The sequence below is a fragment of the Saxophila tyrrhenica genome (assembly GCF_035928015.1).
Source record: "Saxophila tyrrhenica strain CCFEE 5935 chromosome Unknown scaffold_21, whole genome shotgun sequence".
Classification (NCBI taxonomy): Eukaryota; Fungi; Ascomycota; class Dothideomycetes; order Mycosphaerellales; family Extremaceae; genus Saxophila; species Saxophila tyrrhenica.
Window position 1 is genome coordinate 120,696 of NW_027041753.1, and position 24,434 is coordinate 145,129.

At 54.8% G+C, this 24,434-nt stretch overlaps 11 protein-coding genes across 11 annotated transcripts; 3 read left to right on the plus strand and 8 right to left on the minus strand.

The window, feature by feature from the left end:
- Positions 1–257: 257 nt before the first annotated feature.
- LTR77_010163 (uncharacterized protein) lies at positions 258–980 on the minus strand (the record flags this gene model as incomplete). The annotated part of the gene is made up of 2 exons (XM_064807386.1): positions 258–566; positions 756–980. The coding sequence occupies 2 exons, from the start codon at positions 978–980 to the stop codon at positions 258–260; spliced, it is 534 nt and encodes a 177-aa protein (XP_064654400.1).
- Positions 981–2,119: 1,139 nt separating this feature from the next.
- Positions 2,120–2,706, minus strand: LTR77_010164 (uncharacterized protein; the record flags this gene model as incomplete). The annotated part of the gene is made up of 2 exons (XM_064807387.1): positions 2,120–2,182; positions 2,227–2,706. 2 exons carry the CDS (start codon positions 2,704–2,706, stop codon positions 2,120–2,122), a joined length of 543 nt encoding a protein of 180 aa, XP_064654401.1.
- A 552-nt stretch (positions 2,707–3,258) lies between these two features.
- On the minus strand, positions 3,259–5,562 carry LTR77_010165 (uncharacterized protein; the record flags this gene model as incomplete). Its single annotated transcript, XM_064807388.1, has 1 exon — positions 3,259–5,562. One exon carries the CDS (start codon positions 5,560–5,562, stop codon positions 3,259–3,261), a length of 2,304 nt encoding a protein of 767 aa, XP_064654402.1.
- Positions 5,563–7,145: 1,583 nt separating this feature from the next.
- EST2 (Telomerase reverse transcriptase) lies at positions 7,146–10,648 on the minus strand (the record flags this gene model as incomplete). Its single annotated transcript, XM_064807389.1, has 2 exons — positions 7,146–10,187; positions 10,271–10,648. The coding sequence occupies 2 exons, from the start codon at positions 10,646–10,648 to the stop codon at positions 7,146–7,148; spliced, it is 3,420 nt and encodes a 1,139-aa protein (XP_064654403.1).
- Positions 10,649–11,160: 512 nt separating this feature from the next.
- Positions 11,161–12,592, plus strand: LTR77_010167 (uncharacterized protein; the record flags this gene model as incomplete). The annotated part of the gene is made up of 3 exons (XM_064807390.1): positions 11,161–11,650; positions 11,698–12,088; positions 12,142–12,592. The coding sequence occupies 3 exons, from the start codon at positions 11,161–11,163 to the stop codon at positions 12,590–12,592; spliced, it is 1,332 nt and encodes a 443-aa protein (XP_064654404.1).
- A 308-nt stretch (positions 12,593–12,900) lies between these two features.
- On the plus strand, positions 12,901–15,249 carry PRP28 (mRNA splicing protein prp28; the record flags this gene model as incomplete). The annotated part of the gene is made up of 1 exon (XM_064807391.1): positions 12,901–15,249. One exon carries the CDS (start codon positions 12,901–12,903, stop codon positions 15,247–15,249), a length of 2,349 nt encoding a protein of 782 aa, XP_064654405.1.
- Positions 15,250–15,539: 290 nt separating this feature from the next.
- LTR77_010169 (uncharacterized protein) lies at positions 15,540–17,222 on the minus strand (the record flags this gene model as incomplete). Its single annotated transcript, XM_064807392.1, has 2 exons — positions 15,540–16,412; positions 17,088–17,222. 2 exons carry the CDS (start codon positions 17,220–17,222, stop codon positions 15,540–15,542), a joined length of 1,008 nt encoding a protein of 335 aa, XP_064654406.1.
- Positions 17,223–17,276: 54 nt separating this feature from the next.
- Positions 17,277–18,299, minus strand: LTR77_010170 (uncharacterized protein; the record flags this gene model as incomplete). Its single annotated transcript, XM_064807393.1, has 1 exon — positions 17,277–18,299. The coding sequence occupies one exon, from the start codon at positions 18,297–18,299 to the stop codon at positions 17,277–17,279; it is 1,023 nt and encodes a 340-aa protein (XP_064654407.1).
- Positions 18,300–18,716: 417 nt separating this feature from the next.
- HIS1 (ATP phosphoribosyltransferase (ATP-PRTase) (ATP-PRT)) lies at positions 18,717–19,739 on the minus strand (the record flags this gene model as incomplete). Its single annotated transcript, XM_064807394.1, has 2 exons — positions 18,717–19,096; positions 19,154–19,739. The coding sequence occupies 2 exons, from the start codon at positions 19,737–19,739 to the stop codon at positions 18,717–18,719; spliced, it is 966 nt and encodes a 321-aa protein (XP_064654408.1).
- A 488-nt stretch (positions 19,740–20,227) lies between these two features.
- Positions 20,228–20,610, plus strand: RPS28A (40S ribosomal protein S28; the record flags this gene model as incomplete). Its single annotated transcript, XM_064807395.1, has 4 exons — positions 20,228–20,241; positions 20,295–20,341; positions 20,409–20,492; positions 20,549–20,610. 4 exons carry the CDS (start codon positions 20,228–20,230, stop codon positions 20,608–20,610), a joined length of 207 nt encoding a protein of 68 aa, XP_064654409.1.
- A 1,537-nt stretch (positions 20,611–22,147) lies between these two features.
- LTR77_010173 (uncharacterized protein) lies at positions 22,148–23,202 on the minus strand (the record flags this gene model as incomplete). The annotated part of the gene is made up of 2 exons (XM_064807396.1): positions 22,148–22,702; positions 22,753–23,202. The coding sequence occupies 2 exons, from the start codon at positions 23,200–23,202 to the stop codon at positions 22,148–22,150; spliced, it is 1,005 nt and encodes a 334-aa protein (XP_064654410.1).
- Between the last annotated feature and the right edge of the window lie 1,232 nt (positions 23,203–24,434).

A 24,434-nucleotide genomic window follows, 5' to 3' on the forward strand; every position in this document is an offset into this window, starting at 1 on the left:
CGAACCATCCAGTGAGATGCCGTAGTCGGCAGAGAAGCGGTCCACCACGTCAGCGAGCTTGCAGTCCCATCCGACGCGGTACGTCTTCTCCAAATCACGGTCCATATCAATCACGGCGACAGAGAAGCTATTACACTCCGCCGCAATTGCCGTCCTTTCAACTTCCCTCATGCAACGGACATCTCGTCGCAGAAGATCGGGTTGATGATGTGACCGAAGGTGTCGCAGAGGACCCGCTCGCCCAAGGCTTGCGAAGGCTACTTCGTCGAAGGGCCTTCTGCTGGTTTTCCGGCATGAGTTGCTACCTGGCCTGGTGAGGTGGCATTTTCGGGCCTGCTGGCCTTCTCGATGATTGTTCTGGAGACGTCACCCACCACACTGAAGAGCTTCTGCTGGAGGTTGACGAGAGCGGCGGCATCGGTGGCGAGTGCGAAGTTGGGAGATGTCTCGAGGGTCCAGGAGGCGGGTGCTGCGCCGGGTGTGATTTCGAGGACGATCCTGACCGACATTTTCTGCGTATTGGCGGAGATGATATGAAGTGGTCCAGAGATGTGAGGAATTTGCGTCTTTGAGGACCATCAGAAGCGAAGACGTCAGCGAAAGCGAACCTAGACAAAGCGCTGTCAACGACTCCTGAAACAAGGGTCTGGAAGAAGTCAACAGAAACATGCAGGAAGGCAGTTGAGACACGAGGACAAACGATAGCGGCTCTCGTGGTAAGTCTAAGACAGCTGTATTGGGCAGCACCACCTCACACTCTGCCGCCATGCCCGTTGCCCGTTCGCTATCCACGCGGTGGAAGGTTCGGTCTTCCTGCCTGCTCTCTGTCCGTAAAATCCCACCTTTGCTAGTACAGCAGACAGAAGAGCAAACGCCCGCCTTCTGTCGCCTTGTGGTCTGCATGTTGTACTCCACGGCCTTCGGAAACATCCGCAGTCGCACTCATGCTGAAAGAACCCAATGAAATCTCCATCCTCCATGTCGAGCTACGATGATGTCAGTGAGGAAGCGCTTGGAACACTGATTGATTCCTACCGCGGCCGGACTCTTTGACAAGTCCTGCATTTCTTGTCCCAGCACTTCCACCCGCCTGAATGCGGCCGGATCTAGCTGAAGGCTGTTGGCGAAGTATTCTTTGACTGCTTCCAGGGTGCAACGCCTATTGACGCAAAGCTTCATGCTCTCGCCACGGACCTTCTACCAAGAGGGGTAGTCGGTGTGGCTCGTGATCACGACACTGCATCTGATGGCGATGCTGTCGTCGATTTGGGCGATTGGGTATGCTTCTCCCGGGTCGGCGACTGCGTTGCGAATGTCGTACACTGCAGACGTAAGAGGTTCGAGGACCTTGTCGTGGAGGGAAGAGTGCGAGCTCTCATCTCCGGAGGTCGCGATTTGAAGATTGGTGTCGGTAGTTGTGCTGAGAGCCATATTCACCGTGTAGGAGAAGCGGGATCCGGTTGGAACGCTGGCCGCGACTCTGATCGACATGGTGGTTGTTGCTCGATGCGCTGGTGTCGGAAGTGATGTCGAAGAAGTTCAGCTGCGCAAGAGAGAATTTGGAAACAGTGAGGAAGGAAAATTGAAGGGGTCAACCGTTGTCACATGAAGCCGACGTCACATCTCTTTCGAAGAACGTCTCCCACCTTGCACCGACAACTCTCGATTCCGGTTGAAAGCCGCCGCACCAGTTTCCCCGTCCCCGCCCCCCCCCCATCTTACTCCACAGTAAAGATCTCGAGCTCATCGTCGTCCTTCACGCGATCTTCGACTGTGTCAGCTGTACGACGTCCAGCAACAATATCAGGACGCGGTCCTTACGGTGCGGGCGGTATCAGTCAACTTGACCATGCAGGTTTAGGAAAGGAAAGGAAAGGAAAGGAAAGGAAAGGAAGAAAAAGCGAGGATTATTGAGTGAGGTCAATGAACTTCGTGGTCAACACTCATATGATCAACTTCAACAGCACCGGAGACAGGGGACGATTGTCCCACTGTGGAAGCTCTCCGACGTCCGCCCTGTCCATCGCAACCTAGCTTTGATTGCGCGGCGGCTTCTCCATCGCGACCAACTTGTCGGCAAGGCCATGCGCTGCTCGCTGTCCTCTCACCCGTCTACCGCTCAGTGCTCCCCATCCTTTGCCCACGTCTCCATCTTCAGCACGTCCCCATGAGCCATCTCGAGCTGCAGAAGTGTTGTTCGCTTTGATATGGTATTGTGAGACCTACACTGCCGACGGAGTCCGAAGGCTTGAGCACGCGGTTGTTGAAGCGCAGCTCCCACTCGAAGTCTTGCTCGGCAAGGTAGTGGTCCACGAGCTGCTGGATCTTCAAGTCCTTGGACACCACCGCTTCGTGGGAAGTTCCGTGGACCAAGAAGCTGATCTTGACGCAGTCTTCCGGCTTGAGGATGGGTGGGGCCGGGTAGGAGCGGGAGTGGCGATCGCGATAGTAATCAGTGAATGTTCCCGTGCTCTCTGACCCCGTGACCGTGGCCGCAGCCTCACACGCCTGCGCAAGGAGCTTCGGGAGTGCCTCGTGGATACTCTGCTGCACGACGGCTTCGCGGTTGTTGGTGACGTCGGAAGAGACGGTCTGTGGGGTGGTGGGAGCTGCGGTGATGTCCGGCTCGACGCTCACTTCGACGCGGGACGTGGTGTGGCCGATGCCAGTCGGCACACTGGAAGTGGTGCTCACGGTGACCGGCATGGCGGAGGTGGTGTCGGATGTTCGCTGCTCGTGTCTTGTCGACTGGGAGCTGAAATTGTTGTTTCTGTTCTGGGTTGTTGAGTTGTTTGTGGTTGTTGAGTCGGTGGTGAGTCTTAGGAGAGCCTAGTTCATGGAGGAATGTTTTGTGAAGCCGGGGTGGTCCAAGCGCTTTCACATGCCAGATTCACAGCGACGAATTTGAGCTTCACCCAGAAGCGTGATCGAGACCAGAGGCTCAGCTATTTCACCCATCCCCATCTGCTCGACCACTCAACCTCACGAGCCGCTGAGAGGGGCTAGAGATCAAACTCATCATACACGGCATCTCAGCGCCACTATACACAATACGTACAAAGTCTCTAGGTCATCCTCTCCTATCCCCTGCGATGCATTCCCTACCCAAGAGCGTCACAGCCCCCATACAGCCGCACTCGCGTGCCGTTTATCCCCTTAAACGCCCAGCAATGCATCCGTTGCTCGTACGCGGAAAAACCCAATTCCATCCCATCCAATCCAATCTTAGGTCCTGTCATCCTGTCGTTCTTCCAAGCTTCAAACATACACCGGCTTCACCTCCTCCTTCCTCCCGTCGACTTTACCCGCGTCGCGCACGGCATTCATGAACTCCTCTTCACTCCCGAGATCTAGACCTTTCTCGTTCTGCCAGCCGACAATGTTCAGAATCTCCTCCCGAGAACCGTAGAGGCGCGGTTCCAGCTTCACGAGCACGGCGACCGCGGCGCGGATGAGCACTTTGTCGCCTTCGAAGGCGAAGACGTCCCAGAGTCTGCTTACGTGCCCGACGGGCAGATGGTAGGCGAATAGGCAGCGGAACATGGGGTCCAGAATCTCGCCGATTCGGCCAGCGAGGATGGAGTCCGAGACAAGGTGGTCGTGGAGGCGCGGGAGTTTGTACTTGAGTGTGCTCATTACGAGTTCGTACGCTCGGCCCATGGCTGTGACGTCGTGGGCCAGAAAGGCGAGCGGAAGTGGTCGATTGAGCATGTTGGCGAGCGAGATAAAGGCGTCCACGGGTCGGAGGTGGAGACACAGTAGCCCGGCGATGAGGTGCGTGCCGTACACGTACCCGACGTCGCGGCGGTAGATGGCGTACGCTTTCAGCACGTCACGGAGCGCGGATTCAAACTGGGTGCGCTCTTCTGCTTCCCGCAGCTCGGGGCAAGTGACGGGCACATCGCGAGCGATGGCAGCGAACCAGGCGGCTCCGTCGCTTCCGGCGCGGTCGTCTGGGCTCATTTGAGCAGTCTTCTCTTCCAGAGCGTTGGCGCGGTTGAGCGCGGCTTCGAATGACGAGACGTTCAGCTGAAGTTCATTGCCGATCGCCTTCTGCCATACGACACCACGAGATTTAGGAGTCACGCCCCGCCACCAGAGCTCTCGCGTGCGCGGCTCAGCGATAACAATGTCCCAATTCTGCAAGACGTGCTGCTCCCAAATCCGAGCAAGATTGTCTTTCATCTCATCGCTGTCTTCCTGAGCTTCTCGCTCCTTGAGCTGACGTTTCCTCTCATTCTCCGCAGCGCGAGCCATCATCGCCTCCCACTCCTTGATATGCTTCTTGTCCTCCTTCTGGTCCTTCGGAGGCAGCCACGAAGGCCTTGTCTTCGACAATACAGCTTCCTTCTCCTTGCTTGAAGGCAGAGGATCGATCATGACACTTCCATACGACAGAGGAGGCATGTCCATGATCGTAGTCTTCGCCCGTTGAATCTTCGGCATGCTGTCTGCTCGTGGCGGACTGCTCGAGACGCTGTTCGCACCCGAGCCGTGTCTTTCTACCGACTTGCGGTCTGCGTACTCTTCCAGTGCTGCAGAGAGCGCCTTCGCCTCTTCGTTCAAGTCCTCCGTCCACGACTTCGAACGATGCCTCCTCATCAACGGATCCATGAAATGCGATGGCATTGTATTACTGTGTTGTAGCATAGGTGGTCGGACATGTCGTGGTGATCGAGGAGAGCCATATTGGCCGTTGGGCATGATCGTCGGCGCTGAAGGTCGTTTGGCGTTCTTAGGAACTTTCGCGGAATGGAGATTGGTGTGCGATGGTACAGAGTGTAGTGTCGAGTGCTGCTGTGGCGGTGGCCTTCGATGCGGACTTGGTGTCGTTGATCTACTAGTTCGTGGTGAAAGCCGTGTCTGTCCTGGCATTGGTGATATCGGGACGTTCTCAAGAACAGCTTCGTCTGGAACCTCCTCATCCAGGTTGTCACACTCGGCTTCCAGCTGCTTCACGCTCTTTCGTCCTGGCTGCCAGGACTTCCGTCGCTCCATATTGCCAATCGTATTTGGCGATCGCAACTCGGTCGATAGTCTGCCGTTGGCGCCAGTGTACGTCTGTGGCGAGATGGTCATGCTGCTCTGCCTCGAGAGATTCTTCGGTGAAGGTGATCTCGACGATGTCTTCTGTGCTCCCCCCATCGTGAATGAAGGCGAGGCGGGACTTGTAACCCCTCTGCGCAACCCTCGACGTTGTGGAAGACTCAAGGACTGATCTCTTAGCACCCCACTCACCGCACCCTTCAGACTCGGATACTTCTGCTCTTTCATGGTCAATGGAGGTGAAAACGAAGATCGCTGTGGCGGTCGACGAAGCGTGGGGCGGTTCTCTGCTCTTAAGTTGCTGTCATCTCGATGTTCGACCTCGTCTCGCTCATCGACGCTGCCCTCGTCCAACTGCTCCAGCTTTTCCATTGAGACATTCTCGTCCGTGTCTGAGTCGCCGGATCTCGAGGAACTCTTCGATGACTTCGAATAGCTCAGATCGGGCGGGCTACTCGGTGCATTCCCCTCGCCATTGCCCGCTGCCTCCCGCTCTTCTTCAACCACAACCGCCATTGTCGCCGGCCTCCCGAAAGGCTCCGACAATGACCGCTGAGGTCTCGTCCTTGAATTGAAGACCCGCGGCGCCGCAACAGTCTCAGCCTGTCTCAGACCGGCAGAACTCCTCCTCCTGTCCCCAGTACTCCCTGAATACCGTCCGCTGGCGCTCCACCGTTGCCGCAAAATCAGTGAGTGAAGATAATCATTTCTCAATGGAAGAATATTAATATTATCGCCGCCTGTACACCCGTCGCTCTTCAAACCATCCCAATTGTGCTGTCGTCGGTCGTCCGCGTCCAGGCCCTCGTCCAGCGGCGTCAAGGGGGCAGAGAAATGGTGGATGAAGCGTGCCGACGGTAGCAGAGTTGGAGGACAAGCAGCAGCCGTCATCCTTTACTCGGATCCGATCGTTCGTCCTTTCTCCAGCCCGACTATCCTTCCTTCCCCTGGTGCTAGCGCACGTTGAGTCCAGCCAATCGGTGGATGATGCGGGTGGCTTGAATAGAATCCTTCGTCAAGAACGAAGGTTTAAAGATAGATCGATTTCGTTATGGAGATGTTTACGAACGACAGGCTCGTGAGTTGAGAGTTAAGTCCATGTGCACAAGTGGCTGACGATAACAACAATGCGATTGTCCGCCCACCGCCGTCATCACCGTGGAATGCTGCAGCTGCAATCAAGGAGTGGCCGGTGGTCTGCAGATGCAGGTGTCTGCGGGTGAGGCTGGGCCGCTGGGAAAACGCCTTCGAATGCTTGGTCTACACCACTCGCCAGCAAGCGCCAGCGCGCTCCGCGGCGGTTCTGCTCTTCGATCTGACGATAAGCTCAAGATACATGTACATTTACACTTTGCTCGTTGACTGTGTGTTCATGATCGCCCACTGCAGCACAAGGTAGTGACGGCGGCAAGCAGCATTCCTCGACCCCAATCTAGATCGCCTGCCACGATCGCCATACCAGCCCCAAGAACATGTGCATGAAGCCGCAGGTTCTGCGAGTAACACTGCACGAATCTCACTGCGTATCCCCCACTACTCCACCCCCCGACCTCCCGGCCCCTCACACACCCTTTGCCAACATCATCAAACCTCCACAACCGCCTCCAATATCCTCCCCTCCCTCCGCAACCCAGGCAACCTCAACTGCCCCTCCACCCACCCAAGCAACTCCTTATACTTCGTCTGCCTCCGCCCAAAAACATCGCGGAACGCCGTACATGCAAGCCTGCGTCATCGATAAACGTTAGCAACTCGTGCTCGCACTCGTATCGCGCACCAAAAGCAGGGTGCAGTATCTCGCAGCAAAGCGGCTCTGGACTGCAGATCTTGAAACACAAAGTTTGGGAGGCGGTGGCTTGCAGCTCTGAAGCTCTCTTGCGGAGTGTGGCTCGTTGGATGTCCGAGATTCTGCGAAGCAGGAACTCAGGTCTTGGCTTCAGCTGCTCTGGCACAGCACCACAAACAACGATCGTAAGATAGGAAGGAGATACTAGACGTACCATCTCGCCTGAGCATTCCCCACCTCGCACTCAAAAGGCACCACATCCTTCTTCGTGCGCTTCCGTCGCTTCATTAGTACACAAGCAAGCTTGATCAGATCATCGACCGTCCCTACAAACATTCTGGTCAGCGTTTCTTGCATTCTTAAAACCACCTCGTCCTCTTCCTTTCACATTCGGCCACAGATGGTGAGATGAAGAGGATCCCGTCCGCTCTCCTGGACTGAAGACGCCAATCGGGTGATTAGTACTGCAATGGGTGACCTTGCGGGAATACCGCCTGCTGAATGTTTTGCATTTTTCGCCCTCAAATGTTTGCTTCGGGGAAAACAAAAGCAGAATAGGCCGCGACTTACGGATGAGCAGCCGTGGTGGTGGCTGTTTTGCTTGCGATAATGAGTGGATGTAGTGGTAGCACTTTTGCGCCACCTCCGTGAAGCTGTGGTGAAGATTGGAGAGGACCGTCGGGACGCGGTTGTAGGATGTGCTGAGCAGCATGGGCTGCATCTGGAGTTTGAGTGCGCTGCGGTCGATGATCAGTGCGAAGGAACAACCGAGTGCATGGAAGTGCTGAACCCACCTCAACGTCTTGCGGTAGAAGGTCTGTCCCGGCAGCTTCGAGTACTCGACGCTCATGGAGTCAGGGATATCTGGACATCTCTCGTCAGCTTCGCACAGGCAGTCTGATGATAGAAGCGACTCACTGCTTTTCTTCCGCCTCTCCTTGTCTTTGCTCAAGTCCAACGTGACAGTATTGATAGCAGTGCCACAGTAAGGAAAGTCACACTCAACAGGCAGTCTCGGTACCGCTCGACCACCAATCTCGACCTCGAAGTTGACCCGGCTCTTCTCCGCCTTCACTTCAACGCCATACTCTGGTACGCCTGCATGCATCACCCGCAGGAAGCGCTCTGCCACGCCCCGCTCAGTGCTGATGACCAGGAAATCGTCGATCAATCTCAGTAAGATGCTACGGCCATCATTGATGAAGCCGAGCAGCTCCCGCTCCATCTCGGCGTAGAAGTAACTGCACAGCAGACTGGAGACGATCGAGCCTTGCGGTATGCCTTCTTTCTGCCGGTAGTACTTGTTGCCGAGCTGGATTAGGTTGGACTGGATATGTTCTTCTAACAGGTCCAGAACTGCTTTGCGGCTCTCCGACTTCTGGACAACGCCGTCGACATAGACTGAACGTGTTCGGCCATCTTCGGTATCGGCCCTGGTCTCAGCGGTGAAGTCGAAGTCGTCTTTGCCAGCACCCGCTCTGGTGAGGAAGCGCCACGACGGTTTGGATCCGAAGCCGGGCGTCTGCTGGTTGTGGCTGCCGATCAGCTTGCCTCTGGCGTACTTTGCGATGCGATACTCATCGTGCGCAAGGATGGTCCTCGCCAATTCCATCAGTCGCTGTTGTGGGATGGTGTCGAAGCAGGCTTTGACATCAACCTTGGCGAAGAACAGCGGCTTGTCCAGAAGACCTTGTCTGCTAAGATTCTGCCGAAAAGACTGCAAGCAGGGATAGATGTCTTCCACCGAGAACATGGCAGAGGCAAGAATGCCCACATTAGCTTCCTTCTCATAGTTCAAGACACTGAACGCGGGAGTGAGGATGCTGTTGATGCTCTTCCCCAGCACCAACTGGCCATTCTTCATCCGTGGCATACGCCTCCGCAGATTGATGATCGGACGCATGCCATGCTCCTTCGGCAGCAGGCGGACTTTGCTTACGCCGAGCGCACGCTTCTCCATCGCCGTCTTGAGATTCGCAGTCCTGCTCTCTTCTAACATAGTTTCCTTGAGAGCAGCAAGAGCCGGATCTGACAGCGCCTTCCAAACATCGTGTCGAAAGTAGAACAGCTGGTTCCGGTGGGCTCCAGACTCCGTCACGTGGAAGTGGCCTCGTATCAGCGGGATGAGGAAGGAGTCGAAAAGGTAGTACAGCAGCTCGGCCATGAGCTCCTTGCGTTTTGTGAAGTCTGACTGGCTCATCTTTTCGTCTTGTTTCACAGGTTCGGGAGACATCCATCCAATGCCGCTGAGCTGTATGCGTTGCAGTACATCATGCAGCGTCAGGCTCTCGTAGCGTCGCAGACGGATAAACTTGTCGACGCTTCGTAGTAGTATCTGCCGATTGTGATGCTTTGCGTCACCATCCCCCCAGAGCTCTGCCAGAAAGACCTTCGATGTGACTGCTCTGCAAAACGCAGAGACTTGTGCCGATGTGGAGGCGTGCTTGGTAATAGTTTCCGGATTGAAGTCATCCTTTATAGGACTGGGACAGTAATGGTCAAGCAATGCAGTGTATGCACTCCTGGAATGGCGCTTAAGCAGGCGACTGGCAAGCAGCACGGCACCGCCGCGCAGCCTTTTCGGTAACGGCGGCTCGTTGGGTCCAGATTCCTCCGCGGGTCCTCGCCTTCTCTTCCAGTCGCAGATCAAGCGAGCAATCTCCTTTTCGCGGTCAGTGTAGTCCATGAAAGGCTGCGAGGTGTCCTGGATGTCAGTTTGCGAAGCAAGGACATTATGCAGTCCGAATTGCTTTGGAAAGACGTATTTTAAGATGTGCTTTGCTCGAATATCCTCATTATCCACTTGACGCTGGTTAAGAGCGTGGGCATGACCCAAACCAAAGCGGACATGGCCTTGAGCAGACACGACAGGCTTTGCGTATAGCATGCGATGGCGGAGAAAGCGAATGTCCGACACTTTTCGCACAGACACAGCAGCCTGCTTCACGCGTTCCTCCGCCGGTAGTGATAGGATGACAATGGACTGGCCATCGGGTTCTGAATTATGCTGAGGCAAAGGCTTCAGGTCGCTGAGTGGCACACCACTAATTTGATTCAGGTTGCTGCCGCCCGTAACTTGCTCGAACAATCCACAATGGAACAGAAGGTCCGCAAGTATGCGTTCGCCATGTCGGCCAAGAAGAGAAGGCAGAGTGGACCATGGATGTTTTTTCAATCTTGAAATGTAATGGTGCTCGGTATTGCAGAAGAGACCCGGCACTCCAGGGACGGCGCATACGCCCGCGCCGGTTGTCGAGTTTGTAGCGTACTTCTGATAGCCACGACAAAGCATATGCGAGGGCGCATGTGAGCCAGAGTGTCTTCGGAACAGTTGCCAGAGAACGAAATCAACGATCTGTACATAATCAGTAGCCCTACTACAGTCGTGACATGGTGACAGAAATTCCACAAAAGAGATCAGATATGAGTGCGACCTACTTCGGACTGCTTCAAGGCACCTTGCGTGGGGCCAATGGTTGCCGAAGACTCGGACACCTGCTGTGTAAAGACCGTGATGTCTTTCTCCAGGTCCTCATCGTTCTTGGGGCTGTGGTTGAAAGTGCCCACAGTAACACTATCCAGGAGTCCTACCACATGAACATCCGCATCGGCATTGTTGTCATTGCCACGTCCGTAATGTAGCACGCGTTTCCGGCGGTTCTTGGGCAATCGTGAGGCCAGATATCGTCTGAGTGTCAACACAGTTGGGTAGTATTGCCGGAGCAGAGTCCACGCCGGAGGCTGTGTTGAGCCGTGGACCAGCTTCTGTCGCTTGCCTTCGCGAGCATCCCGCTGAGTCTTCCGCTTCCTCTTCATGTTCGCTCCAGGAACACGTTGATTATTGGATAGGAGAGACGACGTGACGTTCAGAACACACGCTAAGTCGCGGCAGCACGAGCCAGGCGAGCCCAACTTTCGGAATCGCGGATTGACTCCATCTCTTCTTCTCAAACCACAGATTGCAGACTGAAAACTCCTCGATTATCAATCAAGCAGATCAACACACGCGAAGGATCTCAAAGACGAACAGTCTCAGCCTTGGCCTGCCGTCCAGGCTCGTTGTCTCTTGCCACTCTGGTAATCCAGCGGTCACAGCGAGACAGAGCAGTATTTGATTGGCTATTGCTTTAGTAAGACTCGTCACGTGGCCGGACTTTGCAGATGGCAAAGAGCCCGACCAATTTGAAGAGGTAACGTTGTGCGTTCGTCAAGGTAGTTTAAAGTACAAGCGTTTCGTCTTCAGAGGAGATGGCATCTGCCAGATGTTGAGACTCCGAAGCCCATCCATCTTACGAAGTATCCGACCTATAGCAGCAAGAACCAGAACAATGGCGACAGCAAGCAAAGTCCAGCTTGGTACGGACGTTGGCGACTGGCCTGAATACTACCGCACCGGGATCACCAAGGAACAGACCGAGTGCGCCTCAGAACTACTGCAGAAGAATCACAAGGACTGGCATATTTTCTTTCAGGATGGGGGCCTCCACAACCACATCGCCCATCATGTGCTAGCGATATGGGCGTTGAATGCGTCGACTGAGCAGATCCAGAAGAACTACGAGACAAACGAAAGCTATCAGCGTTCTCAACCGCCCGTGAACCAGGAAGTCCTCGAGGAGCTCCAAGACCCAGCCGGCTTCCTGAAGAACCTCAACCCACGAGACAACTACCACACTTTCCTCCGCTTCTTCCAGGACGAGATCGACAAGGGCAGCTGGCAAGAGGTCCTACAGAAGTATGTCTTTGCAGGTGACGACCGTGCTGAGGCCATGTTCGTGAGGCTGTTTGCTGGTTTTCTTCATCCGTTCATTCATCTAGGTGAGTAGCATGCGAAAGTAATCTGAACACTCGCTGACGTTGAGCAGGGTATGGAGTCGAGTTCCGCCAGCCTGCTATCGTGGCCGAGGCGCTCGCCCAAGCATCGTGCCACGATGACCAGATCGGGAAGCTCTTACTTCCGGCTGAAAAGGCTGCCAGAGAAAGTCGAGGAGGTCCATCGAAAAGCATCGTTGAACTACTCGATACCATTCATGGCGACAAGGACATGCAGGCCGCGGCTCATTGGGACGACGGCAACAAGATCTACGACGGCATCATTCCTAGGGCAGGCGAGCGCATGACCGAGCTGGCAGCACAGTTTCACGTTAAGCCAGATGAGCTCAACGAAAAGACTGCGGAAATGACGAATGCTGTCTGCTACTACACAGCAGGCGCGCAGCATCCGCCAAACATGGTGATGTTTGACTTTTACTACATGTGAGTATCTTGTTCCGCTTGTCAGCACTGCAACATCTAATACTTCTCATCAGGCACTGCGTCAACTCTTCCATCTTCTTCCCGGCCTTCCTCAAACAGGCTTGGCTCAGCGACCAGAACAAAGCCCGTCTGCTAGAGTGGAAGACTAGGCTCGACCTCGCGATGTACGCCTCCCGCAAATGCCCAGACATCCGCCTGGATGAGATCCGCGAATACAAGCCCAGACACCAATCCGGCTGGGACGGCATCCAGGACCGAGTCTGCGACTTCAATGACGATGGGCACTCAGCCAAGCTTATCAGAGCGCTTGCCCACGGCCAGAGCATCTGCAAGCCATATGAGCACAAGGATGAGTTCAGGATCAAGCATGATGATTGGCTGCTGATGGGCCACATGGCGATTGACAGCGTGGAGAATACTAAGACCAAAGGAGTATCGACATGGGTAAGGTCGGCCGGGTTCGACGAGGCATGGAAGGACATTCCCTTGAGGGCGCAGCTGTGAGGTCTGCTCTGAGAGTATGACAATGTAGTTTAGTATTCCTAGCCGCCGTTAATGCTATTCCACGATTGAATGGACGCTACTCGCTGTTTCGTACCAACTCCATCTCAAGAAGTCCATCACTGAATCACACCTTTGAACTACCACTTCATGCGCTGCCATTGAAGACTTGCCGTAACTGCCATTTTGGGTGTAGCAATTCCGCTTCGGCCCGCATCACCGAGCATCCCGGCTCTCCATAACTTGAGTGCACCTGAAAGACTATCTCAACATCGTCACCCAACTGCGCCTGACTAGGAGTAGCCGGCAATATGGAGAACGGCTACGACGATGTGCCACCTCCACCACCACCACCACCGCCTAGCTCATATCTACCGCCGCCCCCTCCATCAGACCCGGTACCACCACCACCACCAAGCGACTTGAACGGCGACGTATCAAGCGAGTCTGGAACCAAGAAGCGCAAGATCGGCTGGAGCAAACCAACGCCAAAGGCTCAGCCACTCAGTATCGAAGAACTGCTGGCAAAGAAGAAGGCAGCCGACGAAGCAGCAGCCAAACCGAAGTTTTTGTCGAAGAAGGAACGTGAGCGTATAGCGCTGGAAAAGCGCGAGAAGGAGGTTGTGGAGGCGAAGCAAAGGGAGCAGTCCGACAGGTCGAACGGCCACGCAGCTCCTCCACCTCCTCCGTCCTCTCATGGTCATGCGAACGGGCATCGCGGACCTCCCACAGGTCCCCGTAATGCCCGCAACGGCCAGGTCCCTACGGGTCCTTCATCCATGCGTTCGCTGCCGAACAAGGGCTATGATATGGCACCGCCGCCTCCGCCAAAGGAACTCAAAATTCAGGATGGGCCAAAGACCTCGAAGAAGGGCTCGGAGCACGACGTCGCAGCCGAGATGATCAAGCAACGGTATATGGGTGCGGACACCAACACTTCGACTTTCAGTGCAAAGAAGAAGCGGAAGCGGACGACCGAAAAGAAGTTCAACTTTGCCTGGAATACTGAGGAAGATACAAGTCCGGACTACAACCCGATATACCAGAGTCGTTCAGAGGGGACAAGCTTGTTCGGACGTGGTCGATTAGGTGGCTTTGCCGATGACTCGAACGACACCATGGCCAAGGCATACGCACGGGCGATTGAAGAAAGAGACCCTGAAGCCGGACGGGAGCGCGCCATGGAGATTCTGGAGATGGAGAGAAGAAGGCGCGAAGAAGGCGGCAGGAATGGCATCGACAAGCACTGGAGCGAGAAGAAGCTCGAGCAGATGCGTGAGCGTGACTGGCGTATTTTCAAGGAAGACTTCAACATTGCTACAAAAGGCGGCGGCATCCCCAACCCTATGCGGTCCTGGTCAGAGTCTGGCTTGCCGAAGAACTTGATGGACATTGTCGATGAGGTTGGGTACACACAGCCGTCAGCTGTTCAGCGCGCAGCTATTCCCATTGCCCTTCAATCTCGAGACTTGATTGGCGTGGCTGTCACTGGCTCGGGAAAGACTGCTGCGTTCCTGCTGCCACTACTGGTATACATCTCTGCGCTTCCCCCGCTTGACGAGTCTACCAAGAATGATGGACCATATGCAATCATCCTTGCGCCCACTCGCGAGCTGGCACAGCAGATCGAGATTGAGGCTAAGAAGTTCGCGACTCCGCTTGGCTTCACTTGCGTGTCTTTGGTCGGTGGTCACGCCATCGAACAGCAGAGCTACAACATGCGCGATGGCGCTGAGATTATCATCGCCACTCCCGGACGTCTGGTCGACTGTATTGAGCGCCGCGTGCTGGTGCTGTCTCAGTGCTGTTACGTGATTATGGACGAAGCAGACCGCATGATTGATATGAATTTTGAGGAACCCATCAACAAGATCCTCGACGCCCTGCCTGTAAGCAACCAAAAGCCCGAAACTGACGAGGCTGAGGATGCTACACTCATGTCACAGCACTTGGGCGGCAAGGATCGGTACCGCCAGACCATGATGTACACAGCTACCATGCCTCCAGCTGTCGAGCGTATCGCTCGCAAGTACCTCCGTCGCCCTGCCATTGTCACCATTGGCAACATCGGCGAGGCCGTCGACACCGTCGAGCAGCGAGTCGAGTTCATCCAGGGCGAAGACAAGCGCAAGAAGCGTATTAGCGAGATCCTCAACTCTCGCGAGTTCGTCCCACCCATCATCATCTTCGTCAACATCAAGCGCAACTGTGACGTCGTGGCTCGCGATATCCAGAAGATGGGCCACTCCTCCGTTACATTGCACGGGAGTAAAACGCAAGACCAGCGTGAAGCCGCGCTTGCAGCACTCCGCAACGGCAGCGTCAACATCCTCGTCGCTACGGATCTGGCTGGTCGTGGTATCGATGTTCCGGACGTCAGTCTGGTGCTGAACTTTAACATGGCGCCGACGATTGAAGCGTACACGCATCGTATCGGTCGTACGGGACGTGCGGGGAAACAAGGTGTGGCGATTACGTTCTTGGGCAATGAGGATGCGGATGTGATGTATGATTTGAAGCAGATGATTAGTAAGAGTGAGTTGTCGCGGGTGCCGGAGGAGTTGAGGAAGCATGAGGCGGCGCAGCAGAGGGGTGGGAGGAAGGGCAAGGGGCATGCGGAGGATAGTGGTGGTTTCGGAGGGAAGGGAGGATGGGGCTGAGATCCGGACGGATATCGGTAGCAAGTGAGTACAGTCAATTACAATGTGAACACCACGAGCTCATGCTTAGCATCATTCATGTCGATACATGTCGGCGAGCCTTCTCTCCGTCACAAGATCCTGCGTTCTACTCTCCGATGCTCCTCTGCAATGGTCACAGAGTCCCGGTCCTCCGAGAACCCACAGACGAGCATTGTCGAGCTATTTCAACCGCGCTTCTTGCGCTTTGCTGCCCGTGCAATGAGAGCCCCGGTCCCCTGAGAGCCCCCAGACGAGCATTGTCGACTGCTTCAACCATGCCTCTTCCGCCTGACTGCGGCCTTCTTGTTCGCCAGCTTGAAGCAGTACAGCTCGCGCTCGACCATGTCCGCGTACTGCTCATTCGTGCGATCTGGCTGGTCAAAGCATTCCTGTACCTTCCGAGCAAATCCGGCTACTTCATCGCGGAGGCTCCATTCTCCGACGTGCTTCCTGAGTTCGGCTGTCGAAGGTGGAGGGCGCTTCCTGCGAGCTGAGCGGCTTAAGACATGTCTAGCTGAGAGATCATGGCTCTCCAGGTCGTTAGGGTCTCGGAGAAGGAGGGAGTCCGGATCGAGCTTTTCACAGCGAGCACGGACTGACTGAATGACCGCAGCGACAACCTCCTTCAGTGACCAACCCGCGGCCTCACAGACAGCGAGGGCTTCAAGACGATCGTTCCAGCAAGAGACGTAGTGGCGATTGTCGATGTGTTGAGGGTACTGTCCGATTGTCCCGATCTTCTTCGCTCCCGGAACATCCTTGCGATTCGAGAGGGCGAACGGACGGCAGCTCTGCTCATCTAGGATCTCCAGCACTTGTCCAGCCGGCAGATGTTGGTTGGCGCTCAGTAAGTCGTGCAGGCGGCGGCTCACTCCCGTGATGTCTTGGGCAGAGGGATCGAAGTTGATGCGGTAGTAGTCTGGGGTGCGACCACGAATTTTCATGGTGCGTTTTGGGAAGCCACGTCTTTTCTTGTCCAGATGGGTCGTAATGCACTGATTCATGGTGTTCAGAATCTTGCCGACTGTAACCTCCAGCGGAAATGTCTTGCAGTCTGGGCCAGCGAGGGCGTAGAGACAGGCCAACGCTCCCGAATCGAGGAAGGTTGATGCAGCTGTAAGAGTGTTGCTGGGCTTGAGCTCCTGCGTCGCCCGTAGCCCGCTTGGCCTTCTCGTCGACCGAATTGTCGCTCTCCGAGGAGCTTTGGTCCGCCATGGTTGGGAAGCTGCAACTACAGAAGGGGAGGACGTGGCTCAGACGAGTTGACCTGAAGAAGTTTCGGCGAAGACTGAGTCGGTGGAATTGCAAGGTGGCCGGGGCACGGCCTCCTTGGCGTGTCACATGTCACACCAGCATCGCGAAAGCAGGGCTGTGCCGTTCGGCAGAAGCTCGGCCGCCAAATTACAGGATATATCGCAGCTTGCAAATTGTTGCATTCGTGAATCCAGCAATGGATGGTGCCTTCTAGACCACCTGGTCATGCTGGTTTGCCACGCCAACAGACGGAGAGTATCTTAGGGGCGAGAGCCCATTAGCCGCTCAAAGACTGGGAGATTAGTCTTGCACAATTGAGAACTTCTGATCAATTGCGTGCAAGATGAACTCTTTTGCTAATCAATTCGGACCGTGAGAGATTCGTAGTTCGATTTGGCCTGGAGCTGGTATACCACTATTTCCATTTTGACCCCTTCTTCAAAGCGCAAGTCAGCTTGATGAGGGCACACCTGTTCCGATACGACCACATCGTCACACTCGAGAAGCTAGGCGAAATACGACGGCCGATCACGGGAATGTTTTTTGCCTCTTCTCCAACCCACGCACAGGTTACTGTTGAGCAGATCATGGTCTGATGTCCATATCCTCGTTTCCGGGAAGGGCTCTTCGGTCGACATCGATGCAGGCTGTGCCTCGTCATCCACATTGAAACGCATCTTGAGATCGCCAACCGGCATAGTGGAAGTCATACCGACCTTCATACAATAGCTAAACTCTTCCATGTGGTCACATTATATCTTCAAGAAGCTCTTGATCTCCTTAATGATGTACTCCGTATCCGCTTTCCGACCACTTCCTCCACCAGCGATATGGCCGAAAGGAGTCTCAATGCACCGAAACTCGCCATGCTTCAAGTGCTTGACCTCCTCCTCGTTGTCCTCTGGCGGAAAGTATTGATCCGTTCTCGAAGGAAAGATGAGACATCTCGCTTTGATCCTCCCGAGCGTCTTTGCCAGATCATTCTTGTCTTCCGGGTAGTACAGACAGATGTTGCCCTTCTGCCACGTCCACAGCAGACACAAGAGGTCATTTGCGTCTTTCCCGAGACCAGACCAGTTCGCTTCCAGATACTCAGGAGCAGAGTTGAACCCAACTTCCTTCCAGCACTCCTCCCTAAACCACTGCTGGGACAGCGCCCAGGTAGAGTATACCCGGCTGAACGCTTTGAGACCCTGCTTCGCCGGCTGCTTGTAATGCCCGCCCTCAAAGTCCACGGCGGTGATGAGAGCATGCTTCGGACCTTCCAAGAAGCTCCAGTTATGCCAGCTCGTCCTTGCACTGCCGGCTAAGCAGACCATGTTCTCCACGAACTCCGGGTAGAGCGTGCTCATGTGATAAGCCTGCTGGCCGCCCATGCTGAAGCCGATGTAGGCGAAGAGTTTCTTGACGCCGAGACTCTCGCACAGGGCATGTTGTAGTCTAATGTTGTCTTCATACGTCGTATGAGGGAAGTTCGGACCATCAAATGGTGCTGGCGTATTGGAAGGCGATGACGACTCGCCGCCTCCGAGTAATCCCGTTACTATGACGAAGTACTTCGACGGTGGAAAGATGGGGTCAGATGTATGACCATCGGAGTACAAGAACGGTGTTGTGGTCTCCAGGGAGCCTCCATAGCAGGTGGGCAGCAGAACTGCTGGATTCGAGACGTTCCCGAACGTCCAGTATGCCAGCTTAGCAGGGAATTTGGTGCTTGCTGGCTCGGACTGTGGCGACAGCGTGATCTCTGTCTCCAGGTACTTGGTCTCGGGCATTTTGATGGCTTGATGTGTTAAAGAAAAATGGGAGCAGAGAGTGAGAATGAGGGTTCAAGCATTGATTCCACTGATGCCGTCGACAGTGTGGGTCGAGAGCGTTCCCCAATTAGGAAGGAGCAAACACTCGGCATCACTTGGGGTACCGAGTATCTGAGCGGACTAAGGTACCGCTTCCTGGGATAAAACAACATTGGCACACTTTTTATCAGATATTTTTGTTCTGCATGTAAGACGAACAAGCAGGATTTGGAGCGGCGAGTCGATACTCTTAAGCCTGCACGCTGCATGATCATCTATGGCGAAAGAAGAGATACCATATCCACTTTAGCGACTTCTCGAGCCACGGAAGCATATTCTATATGATCTATCATACTCCGTAATATCATGTTCGCATCTGCACTTCAGAGACAAAGCCTACCACGTCGTCCTGGAATTGTCAATCTTCGTCACCAGAATGTCCGTTGCACCCAGCTCCGCCAACTCGTCCATCACGTTGGCGATCTGCTTCCGCTCAACCATCGCTTGCACCGCAACCCAGTCCTCCTCCTCGAGCGCCGTGACAGTTGGTGCGCGCTTGCCGGGAGTGATGTGGGAGGCTTTCGTCAGGAGTTTCCGTGAGACGTTGTATGTACACAGGACGAATCGCTGCGCGGTGATGACCCCCTTGATCCGGCTCGTGATCTTTTTCAGCAGTTTCGGGTCCGATGGGTGTTTTGAGCTGATAAGTACTGCTGTAGACTCCACCACGGTATCGATGGCTTTCAGGCCTGCGGCTCGCATGGTTTCGCCGGATTCTGTAACGTATTAACATGGTCGTCGTTCAGGTCCTGAGAAGAGGCGGATTAACTCACCCACTAAGTCGACAATACCATCTGCCACTCCCAGAGCACAGGCTGCCTCCACACTACCGCCAACGAACTTGATCGTCGTCTGAAGGTCTTTACTTGCATCGCCATTCGCTTGCGGGGTCATCCTCGCTCGCTGCGCTTCCAGATCCCTAAAATAAGCTTTTGAGAGCGCAGTGAAGCTGGTCACAACATTCTTCCCAACGAGTTGATCAGACGTCTGAATGGGTCCATTTTCAGGCACCTGAACTTGCAATCTGCAGCTGCCGAAGCCCAGGTTCATCACTTCCACCACGCCGGTCGTGTCGGTAGGTGGAGTGTCGGCCTCGTGCTCAGCGACCTGGTCTCGTCCAGTGATTCCCAAATCAACGCGACCTTCGCCTACGAATGTGGGAATGTCTGCAGCAGGAAGGAAGATCAATGCTAGTGGGAGATTTTTGACCAAGGCAATGTCCAGTCGGTTGTGCCGGTGGAACTGTATGTCTGAGCCTGAAAGCAAGTCCAGACAGGGTTGGTGAAGACGTCCTTTCTTTGGTACTGCGAACAGTAGGCGATCGTTGAGGCTGCCAACGCTGTCAATCTTATGATCCATAACGGAGTCGCTCGAGATGGAGGTAGACAGACCTGTGCATCAGATCCATGGCGAAGCGAGTGATATGTGCTGGTCGTGCTGCTGTGGAATGAAGCCAATGCTATGTACGACGGAAGCAGCAACAAATAGGGCCTTTTAAGAGATTTTCAAATTGAAGTGTTAGACGATGCTCGTAGCTTGAGTCAATGGTCAGCGCTCGTTCGAAGCCTTTAGATCGCTTGAGCTGTGGTCGACGTTGGTTTAAATTTCAACTCTCGCCTTTACTTTCGTCGGTCAACAAATTTCCTCTTCTCAATGGCCGTCCTTGCATCGCTCGGCTCGTGCCGGTAGCAGACTTATGGCCGGGTGGCGCGGACATATGACCGCCAAGCCCACCGTCAGAAATACACCGCGAACTTCATTCACGGAATTCCAAAAGTTCGACGACACGCCAACTACGAAACCGCCCGCAACAACCACTCAACACCGACACACTCCCAGTCGCAAAGATGGACTCCCAGAAGTAGGCGATTTTCCCGCAATCTCGGTGGCGCATCACGCTGATATCGCTCGCAGGGTTCCCGTCAAGCTCGTCAAAGTCACCAGAGTCCTCGGCCGCACTGGTATGTGAATGAGAACGGCAGCGATACGGCCAAGAGCATAAGAAGGAAGGGTTCTGACAATATGCAGGCTCGCGAGGTGGTGTGACACAAGTGCGCGTGGAATTCATGGACGACACGACCCGCAGCATCATCCGCAACGTGAAGGGCCCAGGTAAGAATACGAAAAGGATATGCAGGCGAAATGGTGAGGCTGACATTGGCGCACAGTCCGCGAGGACGACATCCTCTGCTTACTCGAGTCTGAGCGCGAGGCAAGGAGACTGAGATAGGGTGGCCTTTCATGGGAGACGGAACAACGACCGGCGAACAGTTTCGACACGATGGCAATGCTTTTTCTGGGGTGCTCGATCTGGGGTAACGCGGCAAGGATTGTCCGGGAGACAAGTTCAGTGAGCGATTAGGAGCGACCTCAAATTCGACACCAAGATCAAAACAGCTCAAGATCCCCCCAGTCAGTCCTGGCTCTTCCGTGAGGACCGCATTCTGCGGCAGCGGTCTTGACTCACGTCTCTGAACCGATGTTGACTTGCCGCCAGCCTGAGTATTCCGGGTGATGCCGTCCAAAACACCCAGTTTCGATGTCTTCCCCGTACTTGCCAGCTAAATCCTCTAACTGTCCTGGCATCCTTTCGGAGTCTCCTTTCCTCCTAGAATTTCACTTCGGCAAACGGAAAGAGCATCCATGAAGCCCAGCCGTTAATTGTGGGCCCTTTCCTTGTCATTCTGGCGAAGTTTGCCCGTTCACATGTCTATCCCACAGGCCAAGCTTGAATATCAGGTACCCATCTAAGTGTAAGCTGCGCCTCGCGCATTTGACAATATCGAGACGACAAGTTCGCGCACCTGTTAAAACCGGCGATCGACTGCCGGACTGCCTGTACCGAATTGGCAAATGCCTTCTCCAGCCTAGTTCTCGCTAATGCATACATTGCCGACATGTTGCTTGGTTGTTGACCAATCACGTACCCAGAGGACTATTTTCTTAGAGATGTACTGTGCGTTCAAGCTACTCGAAGGCTTCCTTGAAACGAGATCGTGGGCTCGTGCTGCTTCTCAATGTCCTCGAGTCAAATGATAAAGCCATTGGCGATCCGGCCACTCCGCTCTGAGCCTTCGTCCTCTCAACGATTCATTCATCTTCCGACTTCCACGCGACATCAAGGAGGCTGTGTCTGGCCCACGCGAGGTTGATCGTCGTTGAAACGCTCACGCATGAATGATTTTACTCCGGTACACCTAATGATGGTGCGGTCGACGTGGGCCAAACGAAACGACTTCGGCCTGACCGATGAACAAAAGCTGTGTTCGACGATCAACATCGATGCGAAGCCAGTGGCTCCCCCGTGCAGGAGCAATGCGACCCATCGCGACGACCTTCACCAGTAGACTGGCGACCCTAAACGCGTTCTTCGATGGGAGAAGCGTCTAGATCGGAACCAACGTTTGTTCAGCTGCTGCGGACTTGCGTATCACAGTCGGGATCGTACTCAAGGGAGAGGAATGGAGCACCGCCGCCATATCGCAGTCGTCCCACCTGCTGCGCACGTCGGATGAGAACCGAAGAAGTAGAGGACAGGTTGACAGCTTCGAAGTGATGGTGTAATTAATTCTAGGTCTATTCTGCTATCGATCCTTCCTCCATCCGTTCCGACGAAGAGAGATCCATTGAGACAGTGCCCGCACTGCCGATTCGCTTGGTACTAGAGTACAGATGCTTTTCGATAGGGTTGATGATGCTGTATGGGGTATAGATATTGCCGAATTTCTGATGCATGCGCAGATAAGAGCTTGGATGTGAAGTAAAGTTCAGGGCGACTGTCTCCGTGGTGAGCCGCCAGAAAATCGACGCGGATGAGGTCTGGGATGCTCCACGCTTGAAGGAAAAGTGTTGTTGTCAAAGTAGATGCGCGAGCCGGTGATGTGAGCAGCGTTGGCATCGACCCACAACAAAGCGCGTTCCAGAATACCGTCGACTCCCAATGCCGGCAGACCGCCGCGCATGCCCACCATTTGTCTCAGCCCCGTCATGTGCGTGCGGAAGATATCGTGGTTGCCGGAGAGTGCTTCGTAGGAGGCCAGCATGGTGACCGCCGCGATCATCTGGTCGCTGAGACTGCGTGAACGGTGCTGCAGAGCGCCATTGACCTCGGACATTGCCATGCTTCGGAGATGTTGTATGTCGATGTTGTGTGATTGAGGGCCGTTGGCGTTGCCGTAATGCGATGCCGCCATGAGCACGAAAGCGTGCAAAGGCGCAGGGTCGGTTAGACAGAGGGGCAAGAAGCGTGATCGAAGCAATCCTCTTCTGTCTGGCCTCTCCATATCTGGCATGTCGGCGGCCATGAAGTTCAGATAGTACTCCTGCTCTGCGGTCAGCCTATGTACTCGTAATGGATGCGAGATGTTCTTACTGTGACGGTGTTCAAGGACGACCGCCAAGCAGCCGGATAGATGGTCGAAGGGTCGATTCGCTGTTCTGAAGGAGAAGAGATTGGAGATGGCGACTGGGACGACTCTTCGGGACTGCCTGTGATGCGGCTTAACGGTAAGGGCATGTCCATGTCCGGGTCGTCCATCGCCGGACGATTGGATGGGTATGTTGCAGCATGGGGTCGAGGCGCTGGAATGTCGTCCGTTTCCACGCGGTCCTCGGGTTGCGGGAAGCTTTGGGTGCGCCGGGCAGCAGCAGCGGCATGCTCACGCTGGTGCTGTTGCTTCGTGACGTGACTCCGAACGGTCTTCCGGGCTCGTGAATCCTTTGCATCCGATGGATGTGAGAAATTGAGGAACTGAAAGTCTGTTGCGTTCCTCTGTTCGTTTGGAGAAGATGCCTTGCTGCCTGGTATAGTGTCAGTGGACATGGTTGACCAGTCTGAACAAGGAACATGTTGGAGGCTCCATACTTCCACTAGCAGAGCGGGACGTTGCGGGCGAGGATGTCCCCGATTCGTGTCTAGAGAGCTCTGCTGTCCGTCTGTTGTTCGCCATGTTTCGGTCAAGTGCTGGGAGTCCGGAAGTAGGAGTGTTCGTGGTCAACTGACTAGACATGGCGAGAAGCGGGTCGTTATAAGAATGCCTTCTAATTCCTCATCAGGGGCACCTTATACGTCGCACTCACACATCATTGCAGCACTGGCGATGCAGCATCGCCTCCAATTATGTCTGAAAGAGGTACAATTGGAAGGTCGGGTGGCAACATTCGATGACAGCAAAGGCTTAGGCTTGTCGGGCAAGGACGTTGATCTTTTGTGCTCTGGTCCAATTCAACGGCCGACCCATTTGGTCTTCGGCAGCAGAAGAGCTAAGTCGCCGTTTAGCCATCGGTGATAACTCCCTACTGCCGCGAGAGCTTTTTGTGCCCTCTCCGTTGTTGATTGGATATAAGGTGAAATGGGCTTGACGACTAACGCCCCTCAACGGCTGCGAGCAAGCGGCGGAGGTGCTTTGGACTCCTGCAACCTCAGTTGTAAGCGTGCCCCCACTAGACCCTCGATGTTCATCAATGCATCGCGGAGGGACCAAGGTCTTCGCATTGGTCAGAGTCCTGGACGGAAAGACAGCCGACAAGAGTAGCAGGTGGCGCTGGTAGTCGAAGCACATACTCCACAACGCACATCTAGCGGATGTGCCGCGATGTAGAGGCTGTAGACGGCTTTCAACATGGCTTCTGATACGCCATATGCCGCCCATCTGTCGCTTGCCCCTGCTCAGCTGTACCTGGCTGCTGGTACAGATCTGGAGAGATCGATGCCGGGATGCACCCCTTCCGGCAAGGGTCCCAACCTTGACCAGCCGAAACGGACAGACCTTTCGCTTTGCTTGACAGGATTGGGCCAGCGGCTGTTTTCCGGCCGGGAGTTTGTAAGCACTCAGGTCCAAGCGGACGGGCTACCCACCTTTCTTGGTGGGCGAGGTGACGCGCAGCGACCATGTGTTCGTAACGTGCCATTGGCAAACCGAGCAAAGTTCGCCAACCTCTCGCAGCGCCGGGGAAGCGTGTTCTTGCTCGCCCCTTGGCACCCCGTCCAGCTGAAGATCGCGAATCCTTGCTCCAGAGGAGAGTTGGGCGAACCAATCTCGTAGCCAGGAAGTG